Source organism: Gallus gallus, chromosome 2 (assembly GCF_016699485.2).
Source record: "Gallus gallus isolate bGalGal1 chromosome 2, bGalGal1.mat.broiler.GRCg7b, whole genome shotgun sequence".
In the NCBI taxonomy this organism is placed as follows: domain Eukaryota; kingdom Metazoa; phylum Chordata; class Aves; order Galliformes; family Phasianidae; genus Gallus; species Gallus gallus.
This window is the reverse complement of record NC_052533.1, coordinates 122156816-122174263: the sequence shown is the minus strand read 5'-3', so window position 1 is coordinate 122174263 and position 17448 is coordinate 122156816. Positions and strand designations below refer to the sequence as shown.

The window sequence follows — 17448 nt, the reverse complement described above, 5'->3', positions numbered from 1 at the left end:
ATATCATAAATCTACTGTATTTGAAATCAATGGAATCATGAGTCCACCAGAAAATGCTGTATGGTCTACTGAATGCTTAAATAGTGAACCACCACTGTGCTATTATTGTTATAGTTATTTATTATAAATGATTGACAGATTGATATGAACTATTTTTCTCTGTCAATGTAATATAGATATGAGTGCTTGTGTATAACTCATTCCAATTAATTAGTTTGTTGGTATTTTATTAAGCATTAGCTGAAAGTGATTTTTTTTTCTCAGGATCTATAGTAAGTCAGGCTTTCAGCTAATTAATTGGATGCTACCTTTGTTATTTACAAAGGGATTGAGATGACAAATTAGAGTTCATTTTGAGACAGTGCTTCCTTGATGATTGATCAGCACCATGTGAAACAAGTTCAGAGAATTTATATGAAATGCTTTGGACCAGTTGCTAAATCAGCAGAGAAACCATCATATAAGGTAATTCATACATCTTTCACATTCTCTTCATAACATCATGCACTACTGATGTCACTTGCAGTGAGGCAAAGAAACTGGTTTTAAGGTCACTGTGACCACCTGCCCCTGAAATGTCAAAATGGGTGCTGGAATATACTGCAGTATTGTGAATATAGAAGACAGTGTCTTGAGAACAGACCTGAGAAGAGGGATTTGGGGGTGCTGGTTGATTAAAAGCTCAACACGATTGGGCAATGTGCTCTCACAGCCCAGAAAGACAGCTATATCCTAGGCTGCATGGAAAAAAGTGTGACCAGGAGGTTGAGAGAGATGATACTGCCCCTCTGCTCTGTTCTCATAAGATCCCACCTGGATTACTGCCTTTCACTCTCGAGACCCCAGCATAAGAAGGACATGGACCTGCTGAAGCAAGTAGAGAGGAGACCATGAGGATACTCAAAGTGCTGGATCACTTCTCCTGCAAATACAGGCTGAGAGAGTTGAGGTTGTTCAGCCTGGAGAAATGACCCTTTCCAGCTCTCAAGGTACTGGTACTTTTATCCAGAGCCTGGAAAAAGAGAAGGCTCAAACTGGAGTGTCTACAGTCTTGGAGACACTTGCTAAGATATACCTGTGGGTAAAGCGTTTGTAAAAAAAGAAACTTCCCAACAACTGGTTGATGACTGCAGAAGATACTCAAACACGTCATGTCTAGAGCTAGAGTTCAGATGGGCAATCAAGTTATTGTAGCAGAACAAATTTTCATACTTTAGCTGAGTCATAACAACTGTTTGTGGATGTCTTTAGTCCATAGAAAATGATAACATAGGGATGAATAACATCCTGATCTGAATGGTGGATGAGGCAGGTGTACAGCTGTTGCGTGCAATATGTTTTTATGTATGCAGTCAGGCATGCAAATGATGTGGTTAAAGCCTCCTTAAATCCATTCCTGATGTAACTCAGACTGCAGGCTAAACTACTTAAATTTATTTACAGCTGATGTAGGCTGAAAGCAGACACGAGGACAGCTGCCATCACTCAGTTAACGTGCAGTAACCTGTTCCTCCAAATAGACTGAGTGTGAATTCAGAGAAAGCATCCTACTCCTTAAACCCACAGCATACATCATAGTGTGCTAGTCACTTTCTTTTGAAAGTAAGAACTAGAAACAGAAAAAAAACAGTATATATATATATATATACTTATATATATATATATATATATATATACACTATGAATCCTCTGGTCCAAAGACGACCCACAGAGATTTCAGTCTGGCAGCATCTGGACTCTGGTGACAAGGCTGTCGTTTTTGAGCTTGCCTTTACTGACAGCCTTAGGGCTTGCTGGAGACATGGGAGACAAAGTAGTATTTTGTTCAGCAAAAGGAGTCCTGCAGTAGGATATTAGCAAATGGTTTGGTAGGAGATTTGCAGCTAAGTATGAAGCACTGAGAAAAAAATTAGAGGATCTAAATTTAAGCCAAGTTTTTCTCTTCCCCTAACAAACTTTCTCAGATTAGTAGACTTACAACCAATTTTTGGTGCTGAACTGAATTCAGAACATTAGCTATGCCCGTTACAAATGGTTTTCTATTTGCTCTGCTGGTTTTAGTGTCGAAAGAGATTTTTTTTCTCATCATGGTCCTAAATACCTTTTGCTTTATATTTGGAAAAGATTATAGATTTCATTAAAAATGCCCTTTGGAGGAGTATTTCTAATTTGGAGTCTAAGGTTATGTTTTCACACATGGAAAGTTTGTTCTAATTGTTTCACATTTAACATTTTTCCTGCTATGAAAAAAACCTCTTTTTTTCTCAAATAAATTGCAACTGGCTCTATGTGAGAAGGACACATTTTATATTAGTCAGCTCTCCTATATTCCTCAGAAACTTAGTTTTCATAAAACAAGAGAACAACATCTGCTAGCACTTCATGTTTTGTGACAAGCCTATTTATCTGCTTTAATTTTCACAAAACAGAAGGTAATGCCAGACAGACAGGCCCAGAACAGGTTCATGCTGAGTAAAGTCTAACATTTCTTACTGGGCGTTCACTATATGTTTGATAGTTTTCTTACTGAACTTCTGGTTATTCAGCTATCAGTAATTAAAGTGAAAAGTAAACATTTTCTAGGATTAGGTCATTATATCTACATAAATACATGTATGTAAGGATACTGAAAAACAGACTAATTTACAACATGCATCATATTATAACAGTACTGTCCAATACTGTTAAGTATCTGGATAAAAACTATAGCAGAAATGCACCATTCAACTTATAGTTGCATCTCCATGGGAAATATCCATCACCTGAGATTTCTTTGGAGTAATCCTTCACAGAGCAGTCCTTTATTTGATATATAACATTTACTCATTCACCAGTCTCCCTAGATTTTACAAAACAAAACAAAGAATGTTAAGTTATTATCCCATTGCAGCATGTAGAAAAACTAAGAGGAAGTGACCTCTTCTGAAGATTGAGGAAAATGGCAAAGGAGCACAGAAAGCACGAGCACTTCACATCAATGGCAAAGTAGGTTCTAAGCTTTAAAGTGTGTAAAGTTGGTGTCTTCTTGGCTAGAGGTCCCGTATTATTAAGGTGGAAGGCAGGAGGCTGCTCAGCTGTAACTGCCCTGGCACTGGCATGGGCTGCACCTGACTGAGGTGGTGCCCACTGTAGAAGATCAGGCTCAAGACAATCAAAAGAAACTTAAGTTACACAGGTCCATGGGACCTGATGAGATGCACATGAGTGTCCTGAGGCAACTGATGGATGAAGTTGCTAAGCCTCTATCCACCATATTTGATAGCATATGGCAGTTCAATGATGCTACCACTAACTGGAAAGGGAGAAGAATAATCCCCATTTTTAAAAAGGGAAGAAGGAAAGGTCCAGGCAGCTACAGAGCAGCCAATCTCACTCCCATGCTTGGCAAGATCATGGAGCATGTCCTCCTGGAAACTATGTCAAGATACATAGGAAACAAAGAGTTGATAGGTGACAGCTAATATGGCTTCACTAAGGGCAAATCATTCTCAAAAAATTTTGATGGTCTTCTATGACATGGTTACAGCTGCCTGTACATAAGCAAAGTGTTTGACACTGTCTCACAAAACATTTTTGTCTCTAAATTCTAGAGACATGGATTTGACAGATGGACCATCCGGTGGATAAGGATTTGATTGGATGATTGCACTCAAAGTGTTGTGGTCAAAGTCTTGATGTCCAAGTGGAGACCAATAACGAGTGATGTCCCTCAGAGGTCGGTACTGGGACCAGCACTGTTTAATATCTTTTCTGGCAACATGGACAGTGGGACTGAGTGCACCTCCAGCAAATCTGTTGATAACAACAAGCTGCATAATGTGGTCAACATGCTGGAGGGAAGGGATGCCATCCAGAACGTTCTTGACAGGCTTGAGAGGTGGTCCTCTGGGATGGCTTTGGAGCTGTGTCAGCAACATACTGCATTTCAAAAAATGCCAGAATGTAAATTTCGAAAGAATTTTTATTTGAAAGCAGGGGTGTGCAAGCATGCCTATGCCAGTTCCAGACTTTCACTGCTAATGAAGTCTTCCTGCATGGATTGTTTTTTAGAAACTTTCCAGCTTAAGCCTTTGCTAGATGAAGAATTTCTTTTACATTGTGCTTTGTTATATAGTGTACATATATATATGCTAAATATGCTATATGCACCGGGTGAAATGACAGCACTGAATGATCAGAAGCTAGTAGGTGTTACATTATCCTCCCCATTTAGTTGTCTGCAGTAGGGACTGTGGTCCCTAAACTGTGGTCACCCAACTGTTAATATCACTACAGCTGAATGAACATTAGTCATGGTGGGATATTATGTGTACAACTACCTATGCATTATAAAATTTCTACTTCCTACAGATTCAGAATGGTGACTGCTTACAGAGATCCCTGATACCTCTTATAGGAGAACATACTCCTTAGAGAAGAAGAAATAATATCACCTATTCTACATTGCATGTTAGAAGATGAGGATTCATGTTCTCCTGGATTCTCTTTGGTATAACGATATTCCGGATTCATAAATTCAAGAGGGCTTTGTGCTGGCTAAAGGAACACAGACACTCAAATTAGAGGTAGGTATAAAATAATGCCAGTATTAAGCAGTACAAAATGCTGGTTATTTAGTTGCACTGTTTCTCCAGACTTGGTGTTGGTTCAGGTGGTCCCATTTCTAACTGGCTTCTGTTGGAATTACTGAATGATTTTTTTATTGTAGACATGACAAAATGTGTGTCAAAAAGCAATCAGGGAAAGTGACATAGAGCAACAGTAGTGATTTCTTCTCAAAGTGGGAAGATACGAAAGCATAGAAGAGACGGAGAGAGAAAAAGCAGTGTTATGGAGTCCTGGTGTCTAAAACAACGATCCATTCTTATTTAAAAAACATAAAAAAATGCAAATCTGAATATCAAAATATGCTTAAAATATCTTTTAGAACTTAGAGTTTTAACGTCATGATAGGCATGTCATGAGAAGAGCAGTTTCATGATGAAAATTCCCCAGCCAAACATTTCTTACAGCAAAATCCTTCTGTAAAAAAGAAACTTGAAGCTGCCAATGCAGCCTGCAGGAGATACACATGGAAGACAGTGATGGAAGTTTACCATAGTCCACATGGCTCTTAATGAGAAAGTTCTCCGGTCTAGAATCTTATCTAGTTTTGAAATGCTCTGGTTAAAATAAATATGCAAATGAACAAATAAATAAATATTAAAAATCAATTTCATCTTTCATCTACATTTCATTGAATGTGAGATAATAAATGTAAAAAAAGTTAAAATATATTTAATTTCCTTTCTAAACTCACCAAGTATAGAAAATATATACTCCTTGTTTTTCTCAGAGGTTCCTGTGCCTAAGATACACTAGAGTATGAAGAATCTGGGACTAGGTACTTATTACAGAATATCACAGTACTGCTGTGATCTTTATTGTTAACCCAGATTCTTGGTTCTCTGTGGTTATGCTTAGCAACTGTATAGACAGACATGGCATGGTTATTCCTTACCAGCTCATTGCTGCCATCCTCATCAAAATCCTCCTCTATCCCATCAGTCATCTCTTCTCCATCCCCATCTCCATCTGGCCCTCCTTCAATTGGATCTTCTGTAGAGTTATCTGCATTCTCTGATATGCATTCTTCTTGAATCAAATCAGCATTATCTTCCATTTGTTTCTTTTGAGCTTCTGTAAGGAAAACATACTCTAGAAATTCAGTAACCTTCCCTACTGGTGGCAAAGAAAAGTGTTCTGAGGAAGAAACCTGTCTTTCCCATCTTCTGACGATTTGTTAAAATCCAAGTTAATATCTACCAGTTAAATATGATAAAATCCCTTATTTTCAAAATCTAATGCATGCATTAGCCATAGTACCAACATGCTCGTTCATCCCATGCAGTGGATGAAGGTTTGCTTTACTAAAAAATCCAGTTTTTTGATTTTCTGGACTTAGCTTTATCTTGGGAATCCAATTGGCATAACCACCATGTATTTATTTACTTGCAGCCAGTGAGAAGTACACAGATCTCTATGCTCTGAGAAATGGATGGCTGTTAATTGTCTATAAGTAAACAGAGATTTGCATAAATTTGCTGTGACTATCTCCCAACAACCATACAGTCAATTAAAAAAAAAAAAAATCCTTCTAGATAACTGAATGTTGTTGTTTTTTGTTTTTGTTTTTTTTTTTTAAATGGAGTAAGTAATAGTTTCTCCCCATTGGCACAACATGCCATGATAGATGAAAAGATCTCCCCTCATGATGCAGATATAGGGATTCCTATAATTTCTGCAAAGTAATGAAAAAACAACAACAACAAAAAATACGATTTCTGGGGAGGCCCATAGGAGCTGTTCTTGTTGGCTTAGCACAGATAGCTGCACTGTTGTGATTATGTATTTCGAGACTCCAGGATATGCTGAGGAATTTCATCCAGCCAGCAGAAATCCAGAGGAGGATTGAGAAGGGAATGACAGAGACAGACTGGATGTTAGAATGGTTAGAAGATGAGAGTTTTTTTATTTGGAGTTTAGATGAAAAGCTTTATTTTCTACAGAGTGATTACAGGCAAGAGAATTAATTGCAGGTAACTGGAATAATGTATTTTTAGTCTGAGAGTGACAGTACCCATCAGTGACCACATTTCTAGATCAACACTATTTCTTCCTTTATTAGGTTTGATTGTTCTGTAACTCTAGCTAGTGTTTCACCTATCTTGTTGACAAGCCAATGATTCTGCAGATTTCTTACAAAGTGTTTTATTTTCAGCTCCATGAATATATTATCTTCTTTTAAATTACCCACAACATAAAACATTCATATATCCTCACACTTTTCTGTATCATGATATTAAGTCAACGCATTTATTTTTCTTCTACCTCTGCACATTTATTTTACATCTTACTTTCATCTCTTCAGTCTTTGCTCATTTCTAATCCCTCACTTTCAAATTCATTTACTGAAGATACAGAACAATGAAGATATTTTTCCCTTATTCACATAATTTCTGCAGAAGGACTGTTGTTAAAGAACAGAAAGTCATCTTAGATAACTGCTTTGACACTACTGTGTTCATACATACCAGCAGAAGATTCAGCCCACCTTTCATTTGTGAGGTGCTATACACAATACCATGCTAGTTATAAATCACTGTTACTTGCCTTACTGAACAAGGAAATGTGAGTTGTCAGCTATGCCTACTGAGTCCTGACACCTTCTGATATTAACCTGGCTGGGCTACTGACAAATGAATTAACTTCAGTCAAGGCTTTCAAAAAGGGTTCCTGAAATAATGGACTTAATACATTTTAATGGAAAAACTTTTAGGAGTCAACTGCTAGAAAATGTGATCACTTACGTAGACTGGGGTCCTCAGAGGATACTAAAATACCATCTCAGCATCTTACACTTTTGGGCTCTGCTGACAAGCAAAATTAAGATCTTACATTTCAACACCCACTTTCAAAAACCTTCATCTTGATACTGCAGGGGGAATGTTCCCCTCTAACAATTTTATCATGTCAGAACAGCTTCGTATTCCCGGCTTTCTGATTCAGATTTTTATGAACAAGGGAGTTATTCCTACAGATTTCCTATAGAAGCACATCCTCTACTAATTCTTGGCAGTTATTTGCTAATCCACATAAATACAGCTACCCCATAAACTTGCAAATAACTATACTCAGGATTGTTTTTCAGATTCTTTCCATCTTTGTTGCCTATAGTTTGAGTTTTTATCCTAAAACTGTAACTTAGAGTGCACAGAGTTTCTTGTTTAAAGAGCTAACATAACGTTTTTCTTCTTCTGTCAGTTGTGTCAAATAAGTGATATTTTAATTTCTCTTATATCCATCCCATTGAAATTTTCAATTTAGAAATTGAAATTTTCAAATAATAAAAGTCAGAACATCAGCCACTACTGTAAAGAAATGCAACTTTAGAGCAGTGACTATAGTACACAATGAGATTGTTCAGCTTGCCTGTTTAATTTATCATATCCTCCAGATGTCGAACTTTTACGATTAATAAATAAAGATTCTTCTTGAAAGTGATGCAAGCATTAAAAAAAAAAAAAAAGCAACAACAATGCAGGATAATGGCTTGATTTTTTTGTTTTGTGTGATCCCCTCTGATGCCAGGCTTAAATGAGGCCACTCCTTCTGGCAGAAAGTGGGAAATAATATTGCCAAACTATTCAGAAGGAACAAAATCATCCCACATCTGAAGTTGTCAATAGAATTGTTTAGATACTGATGTAGTTTTACCTTACATAAAGCTTCCAGCTGACCAAACAATCATCTGTGGACTCATCCCACAGGCTACTTAGCTTTCTTTGTCAACTCAAGAGACTTAAATGGGGTCTTGGTGTCTCTGACACGTTCCCCCCCACTCACCCTCAGTGATATGAAGATAATCTCTGAGAAGATTTTTCATAGCTTGTCTTCAAAAGGAATAACAATATGATTCAATACAAATCAACATTTTCCTCTTTGATATGATTTCTATTTAAATGAGTTCTCTACAGTCCTTTAGCAAAAGTGAAAATTGGATATCAAAGTACAGTGACATGCAGGTTGTTTTGCATATTAATGGATTTTATATAAAAGCTTCCTGAAGTAGGAATCCACCATCTCAGAGCATTTCAGTACACAGTGATTCAATGGAGTGCCTTGCAATTACATCTTCACTGATTACACCAACTTTTATATAACTTGCATAAACTACAAAATAGAATATAATGAATACATATTGTGCACAGTTCTAAAAGAAGCAATCACAATCCTAACTAATGGTTTACCTTATACTTGAGAGTAAAGCACTCATTTTGTGGGGCAAACTATAACAACTGAGAGATTGCTAGCCTATCAATTTAGAAAATGATTGTAAATAGGAGGTAAGGTTTTTCAGAGTTGTTTTTATTGTTTGTGTTTTTTTTTTTTTCAAATTGTTAACCAAAAATATGTCTTTGTCGTCATTCTAGATAAGCCTAGATAAGTCATTCGTTATTTCTTTTCCAATACAAGCAAGAAAATTCAGGTTTTGGAGAGATATCCCAACAATAGATCAGCAAACAGGACAGGCACTTGGGATCAGGAAGGATCCAGATGTAAATATCTATTTTGTCTGTCAGGTCCATAAGCTGCTAATTCTTTTTCATAGTCTTGATGGATCTCTTTTGATGTATCCAATTATATTTTCTGGCTTCCCCAGAACAATTGGAGTTACGTGAGCGACATGAATCTGAGCACCCAGATACTCAGACAGCTGTGAATTCTAAGGCAGGCTCTCTTCCACACGTTTCACACAAAATACTTCTAGTTTTCATCAAAGAATGGAGAGGGGAAAAAAAAAACACACAAAAAAACACAAAAAACCAAAAAACAAACAAACAAAAAACCAACCCAAACAAAACATTAAGAGTTTTCATGAGATAAGGCTTCCATTTTCCCTGCTGGCTCTCAACAAAATCAGTTCTCTAGTACACAGCTTCTGTACAGAGATATAACAAGAAATTTATAAGGAAGTAGCCAAGGAAATTCCATAGACAGCAATAAGAAGTGAGATAGCTCTCCATATATATACTATGGTGAAAATATGGCCTTATAAATCCCTTATTTAGCTCAGCATGGCTTTAAAGTGCTGCTAGGTGAGATTATTCAAAAAGCAAAATGATCACTGTAATGACAGGAATAAAGATATCCAGTACATTAGAAAGCAGTGTTGGATTTTGTCATTCTCAGTATTTGCTTAAAAACATCCAAAACATTTCAAGACAGAGAACAAGATGAACTTGAGGTGCAGCCATTTCTACACAGGTGCTTCAACTTCATTAGGCTGGAAGGCATCTTCAGACTCTCCAAGTTCAACACCTATTCAAGGCAGGACCAACTTCAAAGTTCAGTACAGATCCATGGTGCTTTGGCCAGATGACTTGGGATATTCTACAGACTTTCTGTGCAACTTCTTATAGTACTTAGAAGCACTGCAAGTGCTACAGAGAATATTTTTCTTAATCTCAAACTGGAATTTCCCTTGCTACAACTCGTGACTACTGTCTTTTGCCCAGGCAAAATTTCCTGAAATAGATCATCTAAAATTTCATAATGTGTATGGTATATGTGTATAAGTATTCCCACCATCAACAACCTCTACCATAATTCTGTCCAATCAACTTTTTAGTGATGTTTTGTATACAGAATATCCAGCAGGCAACCTTTGCATTCTTTTTCTAGAAAGAAACAACCTTTTCTTGAAAATAACTCTTCAAATGATGTTGCAGGCTCTGTGAATAACACTAGTTCTTTCCCCCAGTGTTTCTACCTGAGTGTTAATTTAGCTTGCTTCAGGCCCAGCCAATGCAGCCAATTCTCTTTCTTATCTGTCTACTTATCTGATAAATAAGCTCTGATTTAAATAATGTAACTACAGATTGTTTTCACCTACCTGCTTCAGCTTTTTGCTGTTTTTCAATCTTTTCCAGTCTCCCTAGCAAGGAGTCAATTTTTGTTTTGATTTGGGTTAATTCCTTCTTGATTGTTTGCAACTCATCTGATTTCACTGTGGAAAAAGAGCAAAGATGCAAAACATAAAATAAGCTGTACTTGCAGCCCCCACAAACAAAACGTTCTTTTTTTTTCTTTTCTCTTAGTACAAAATCTACTTCCTCATTCTACTAACTATTTTTAGAGATTTGATTTTAAAACTAACTTTGTTAATTAAAAATGCTGAATCTTAGGAAATCCCAGGATACTAAGCCCTAGTGAGAAGAGGTCACGTGAAATGTGTTGCTTTGTAAAAAACATTTCAGTCAAAACATCTTCAGGGTACTCTTAGTACCCTGTAATGCAAGTAACTTTTACCCAGAAGAAGCCTGTAGTGAAAGAACAACTGAAATATGACACACAGTTCACAGTCTTGTGATGTTATTTTGTTGAACTATTTTGTAAAAATAACAATAATAACAGCAACAATAAAAAAGAACCCTCACAGATATTTTTCAAGAAGACTGAATGGCAACATAAATGTTAGGTCAGCCAGAAATGCAGTGTTATGTTCCAGTCAACAACTTCATTGCAGTAGAAGGTGTTAAATATCATTGCTTTAAAAGCAATCAGTTCTGGGTAATTTCTTCTACTTTTTCCAGCTGTTGATAACATATGAAAATATTTCTTTTTATGATCACAGCTAGGGACATGGAGGCAACTCAAATAAATTAATAGGTGAAGTTTCCAAATCTATATTGCAGTGCATTACTACTCATTTTTGTGCATTACTGCACTCCTGTGGTCTAACTTAAGGAGAAGAATTTTGGAGATGTCTTGTCTTCAGAAGAAAAAGCATTACAGAACTAGAGAATTATCTCCTTATTATGGCATTATCGAGACTTTTTTAAGCTCAGAAAATAGTACTAATATAGTACTATTTTCTAGTACTAATATAGTACTATTTTCTATAGTACAGATCTCTTGACTCATCCATTCTAGGATATCATGTTGAAAAAACCAGGTGGGGAAGATGAGAGCCCTGTGCTTGCATGAGACAAAAAGGCATTGTAAAGGTAAAGAGTAAACACAACCGTGGCTTTTAGAGCTCTTGTAGGAAGATGTAGATCACCATCTCAAACTGCGATGGACTGGCAATAGAAGAACAGTCAAAAGTATTATTCATACCTCTTTATCTTTGCTAAAAGAGGTCCATTGCCTTTGGGTGCGTATCTGAAGCAACTGGAGAGTCCTTATGCCTGGAAAAAGGGATTTTCTGCCACAGAAAAGGACTCATTCTGTTTTTGTATAAAGAGTCTCCTGGCTGAATCTTGTCTGATCAGTCCTGTTCATTGACTTTTGGACATGTATTTCAATATGATGTCATGTGGGTATTTTTAATTGGATAGGTAAAACATGCTGATGAAATGTGCAAGTAGGCTACTGCCTACTTCAGCTGTAATAAATACCAGCCTCTAAAGCAACTTACTGCAAATTTGGAGCATGTTCACTGAGGTATCAAGGTTTTTAGTGTTATGTTTTGGGCCACGTGCATTATTGTTACAACTCAGCTAAGCAAAGTAGTAATATACAGTAATGAACTTGCTTAACTTGCTTAATCATGTTCTTTTACAAAGGAAATAAGGAAAGCTGAAACCTCAGACCTCATATTCAGTGAGTGACAGGCCTTCAGAACTAAGCTTAAAAGTAACCTTTGTGTTGGATCCTTGTATGCTCTACAGAATTTGACTGAGGAATTATTTAGAATATTTATAGGGCAGAGTCATAGAGTATTCACAGAGAAATAATGGGTCACTATCCAATGCCCAAATCTGTAAGAATACATTAAGATTCTAACAACTATATATTTTGAAGGTTACTTCCTCCCTTGGGGATGAGGTTTGTCTGTGCTGGAATAGCAAAGTGATGCAGAATCTGAGGTGGAATGGCGTGAATCTGCGTAGCAGGAAATGCTAAATACCTGCAGCAGCCCTCTAATGAAGCCAGCTGGCAAAAGATTGCATGTGGCCAAGCTGTTGAGTTAGAGGTGCTTGCCAAGGCTAAAAGGTCAAAAGTGAGAAGAGACATAAGAAGAACCTAATGATATTTGTTCAAAGTATTAAAAAAACAGGAAACATTTGCACTTCTGAGTTTGGCAAAGAAATGGGCACATAAGATGGGGCTACTGTGCAACTCAGGCCAAACTCTGCCTCACAGGGACATCTCTGAGGTGTTGTAGAGAGAAATCAGTTTTGGAAGCACTGTACTAGAGGAAATGCAGACCCAGCAGTGAGGATTCGACAATAAACAAAGATGTTAAATGCTGAGAAGCCTTATTTCCACCCCTGTTTGCATAAACTTTGGTTACTGAATCTGTATAAGTTTCAAATGTCCATCCTGATTCTAGCCTTGCAATGTTTAGTTATTCAAGCCTCTTATTCTCTTAATTTGCAGGGAGTTGTGCAAATCTTCAAAATCATTCTCCTAGAGCAATTCAGCTTTCAGTTACTTAATTTTTAGGAATGAAGAAGAGGAACCAGACTGTTCTCAGTAGTGTCTGCTGACAGGAAATCTGCTGGAGCAGGGGGTGGGTCAGGAGGAACCAGAGGGCCCTGCCAGCCTCAGCCATTCTGAAATTCTCTGATTCCGTATTTCTATAATTCTGTGGTATAGAGCTTAGGAATAATTTTAGGATCTTTAAGCCCATGTTAAACAGAGATAAAATATAAGGACTATAAATACTGTACTTCAAGTGTCTTGCTTTGAGTAGGTAAATTATCCATTAAAAATGAATTCATTTAATTGTTACTTTGTTTTCAAACTGATCTCTGTCAAGAAGGTCATAAACATTAGACCAGAGCTGCATGTAGTTAAATTATTTATCTGCTTTTTAGTAATAGAATAGGAAAATAAAGTAGTTTACTTTTGTTGTTGCTGTTGTTGTTTTAATTTTAATTAGCAGAGAGCCAGCAGCCAGCAGATGACAGATTTGCATGTATAGAAAGGGAAAGAAATTGCTAATGCAATTACTCAAGGACTGGCTAGCTAAATATCTTCAACAACTTTGAGATGCAAAAATTAAGGAAACAGGTGAAATTTGAGAAGGACATGAAGTTAGAAGATACCTATTCAGAGTGAACTGGAATAGAAGAAGTCATATAATTTTAAGGAATGTTCCAGTAGAAAAAGATGAAATTCAATTGCACTGAAGCACCCCCTACCCTCACTTGATTGACTAGCAGCAGAACTCCTGCTCTTAATCTGGAAACTCATCAGCTGAAAAAGAGAGACACAATTATCCATGGGTATAGTTGCTGACAAAAGGCTATCACTATAATGTAGCCATGAAAAAGAAAATGTTACTGTATAATATGTAAAATGATGCATTTCTGAATATAGGTAAATATCAATGCCATTATATAAAGATCTAGTGAGAGCTTATCTGGAATGACACATACTGATTGACTGAATTCTAGCAAGTATATAGAGAGAAGATCCATGAAGACGACTGTGAGAATGGAAAACTGAAATATTACATTTCATATTTCTGCCCAAGACATGAGGAAAGTGAAAGGTAGTAAAACTTTTAAGCTAAGACAGTGTTAGCAAAACAAATAGATATGAACAAATGAAACAAATTTGAGCTGGAAGTTGGTGAAACAAATAGAAAAACTCTAAATACGTCTAAGGCAGAGCTTAATCTATTTGAAAAGGATTAGATGGTCTGGCTGCTTAAAACAATACAGAAGTAGATTCAGTATCCCTTTCCATTTCTCTATGGTGAATATAAGAGCCTTCTAGAACACATCTTGCGTTTAAACATGCAGCACAAAGGAGACGTCACACCCAGCTTAAAAAGAGATATAAATTGAGGTCAGTCATATTTTTAGAAATGAAAGTGCTAAAGTTGAATTACAGCAACATTTCTGAAACATTTTTTGAGTCCTTCTAATTCCACTAATTTCAGAGGGGGGTTCATTGTGTTCTGACCTTTACTCCTAAATATATGGGTTGATTTTCTGAATCCAGTTTGAATGTGGAAAAGAATTATGAGAAAAGTTATGTCTATGAGATTGCTACTCAAATCTGAAAAGTCTAGTAGAGTAAATGATCTCATGAGAGTTTTGCTATTAGGAGATGAAATCTTTCAAGCATATGCAACAACATTTTGACACAGAAACCTGACATTAAGCTGGTGTATGGCCTTGAATGCCACCAAAGCCAAAAACAGCATCCTTACCCAAAATTAAATTTCTTTATTGAGGAGATCCTTTATTTAACTAGCAATAAATTACACTTAGAATCAATACTGCATTAGTTCAAGGGTTTCAGATTAGCACTATGAAGTAAAAGGCAACAAAATATTAAACAGCTAAATCCCACAATTCAATATAAAAAACTTTCCCAATAAAATAGCAAAAGTAGCAGCAGAACACACATTCTCTGCTTTTCAGCCTGAAGCCCCTCAGGGAACAGCTTGGTTATTTCTCTGATAAACATCTTACAATAAGCTGATTACGTTCCTGACCACGTCAACAAAATCATGTTTCTACCTTTAAGATTAGTTGGTTGGACTTGAGAAAGAGGGAAATAATTCTATGGGGAAATCAAGCATGAAAGCGTATATCGTGTGCTTTAGTCCTCTTAAAAAAATCAAAAAAACCCAAGCAATTTATTTTCAGATGTGCTGCATGTAAAAAGGAGTATTTTCTGCAATTTTTAAAGCACAATAAATGTTCTCAGTGTTTCAATTACCATAGTAAAAACTGAGCATGGAAACCCAGTGAGGATCAAAATGAGGGCCCATGCTTTCAGCGATTCATCTTGCATCATGCCCCTCAGTGTTAACAGCTGGATCCAAAGATGACCTTGTCACCTGGAGCTCTAATACTGACATTTCACAGAATTCACATAGCACTTGAATACAGTGAAGAATACTTTCACTGAGGCACAACATCCTATTAGGATGTACAAACTCCTGATCCCAATTCCATAAAATAATTCACAGGTTCTGCAGCATTTGCCATGTTATACAGCCAGTGTTTTGGAGGTCTCAAACCACGGGGCTTTGGGTACTCATACTTGGACAAAGGTTCAGTCCTATAATCTGCAATTAGCACTACTTAATCCTTGCCACAGGACTATAAAATATTTTCTGAAATGCAGAATGAGTAATAAAGCAAATTGGGTGATTACTCTCAGGAGCAAATATCTAGGTGTTAGTGTAATATGCTCTGTTCCATTAATTACAGTAAAAATCCAAATTTCCATGTGACAGATTTCCTTGACATCTCTTGGGAGACAAGGAATATATATATATATAAATTTATCTGAAAATAATTCGTCGTCTTGAAGGCAAAATGAGTAAAAAAAACCCATGTCAGACCACCCTTTAGGATAAGAAGTTTGAATGCATTAATTGAATGCATTGATCCTACTAAGTTTTCATATGGGTAACACATCAGTAAAAGGAAAAAAGGAGATCTAGGGAATGAATCTGTGACCGTATATACTTACTAAATTTTTGATTCATTATGGGAAATCCCAAAGATTGGGATCACTGGGGTCACTGGAAAAGATTAGCAAAATCACTTAAATTCCATATCTACTAACATGAAGATATTGAGTTATAGGCTTTCTTTTAGACTGATATTAGGTATCATATTTCAGGAACTGAAGAATGAATAAGAGTGGATATGCCTAAGTGGATTTGTTCAAGACATGTATGAAAATGATCTAGACACATGTTCATCCTCCAGATAATAAAGGAAGGGTTACTACTCCCACACATCTACTTATGGTGCAAGTGAACTTCATAATACAACATATAAATTTATGTTTTCCTGTGTCCTAGGTATCAAAGTTCCCACTGTTGGTAACAGACATCTTGCCAATTCATTCACTAGAGACTTGTGTGTGATTTGACTGTCAAGACAACAGATCCTCAGAGATCATCCTTATCAAGAAATGTCCTGAGCTCCTTGTTACTCAGCGTACCACACTATCTTTTGCTTTGCTCATCACACTTTCATTCTTTCAGTTACATGCATATTTATTACACATTCTCTTTCAAGGTCTTGAATGCCATCAGTTCATACAATAGGATCAAAAATGGTTCCCAATGGACACACTAAGGTTCCATCTTTGTTAGATGTTAGTGTGTGAGATTTGGATAGGTTATTCAGGCAGAGTATGTAATTTTCTCATCCTGGTGCCACAATTAGCCACTTTTCCAGTAAGATGTACTGTTGTGGATTCACTTTATGTGTAAGACAGTAGGATGCTCTGTTGGTTGGCCTGGTACTACAAGCGTGTTATTGCAGTCCCTTCATTCTTTCTAATATCTGATCCCTACCTGATCTTTCTCTTCCTCTTCCAGTGACGCTTCCAAGGGCAGTATCACTCCACATAAGGGGCAGGGGAAGACAGGTGGGTGCTGGAAGATGCATGGAGAGGAGGATGAAGTTCCTGGGAGATACTACAGGGTGGGGAGGTTGGTGAGAATGTAGGAGGGAACATCTGATGTTTGTCAGCTCTTCTAAGGCCAACTCAATAGGAAGGGGTTGAATAGCCCCAACTTATCAATCCCATTTCGTACTCCCTTTACAGCAGGCAAAGACATTTTGCCTTTTTCTATTTTCAAAGGAATCATGAGTAAAAAAGAAAACCCAACCCAACCTCCCTCCCTTCCCTGCCCCAGACCACCCTCTGTACCTCACATGTGAATGAAACAGCCCTCAAGACTCAACAGAAAGCAGTGTTTCTCAGTCTGTCTATCAGAAGATTTTTAACTTTGCTCTATGATCAGCTGTTCGCAAGACCTCATGGTGCATAAACAGTGAGGATTATTGGAGGGAAACTTCTGAGGCCAAGGGAGTGAGGCTAAAGATCAAATGTTTTCAAATGGATTTCTTCCCAAGTTACACCATTGTTTGATTAACACCAAAGGTGTGGCATCTTCACTAATTAAAAAAA

The 17448-nt window shown here is 36.9% G+C and overlaps 1 protein-coding gene across 23 annotated transcripts in view; it reads right to left on the bottom strand.

Annotated features, from left to right (window-relative positions):
• The window catches only part of RALYL (RALY RNA binding protein-like), a 380415-nt gene that overhangs the window by 16370 nt on the left and 346597 nt on the right, over positions 1-17448 (bottom strand). For 12 of the 23 annotated variants that reach the window (XM_040678004.2, XM_040678012.2, XM_025147092.3 and 9 more), the window contains 3 exons: positions 16829-16951; positions 10436-10549; positions 5501-5679 (listed from right to left, as the gene is read on the bottom strand). In XM_040678004.2, the coding sequence (XP_040533938.1) occupies positions 5501-5679; positions 10436-10549; positions 16829-16951 (416 nt within the window). The remainder of the gene's footprint in view (positions 1-5500; positions 5680-10435; positions 10550-16828; positions 16952-17448) is intronic. The other 11 variants (XM_046919994.1, XM_046920066.1, XM_040677940.2 and 8 more) reach the window with 5 other exon arrangements.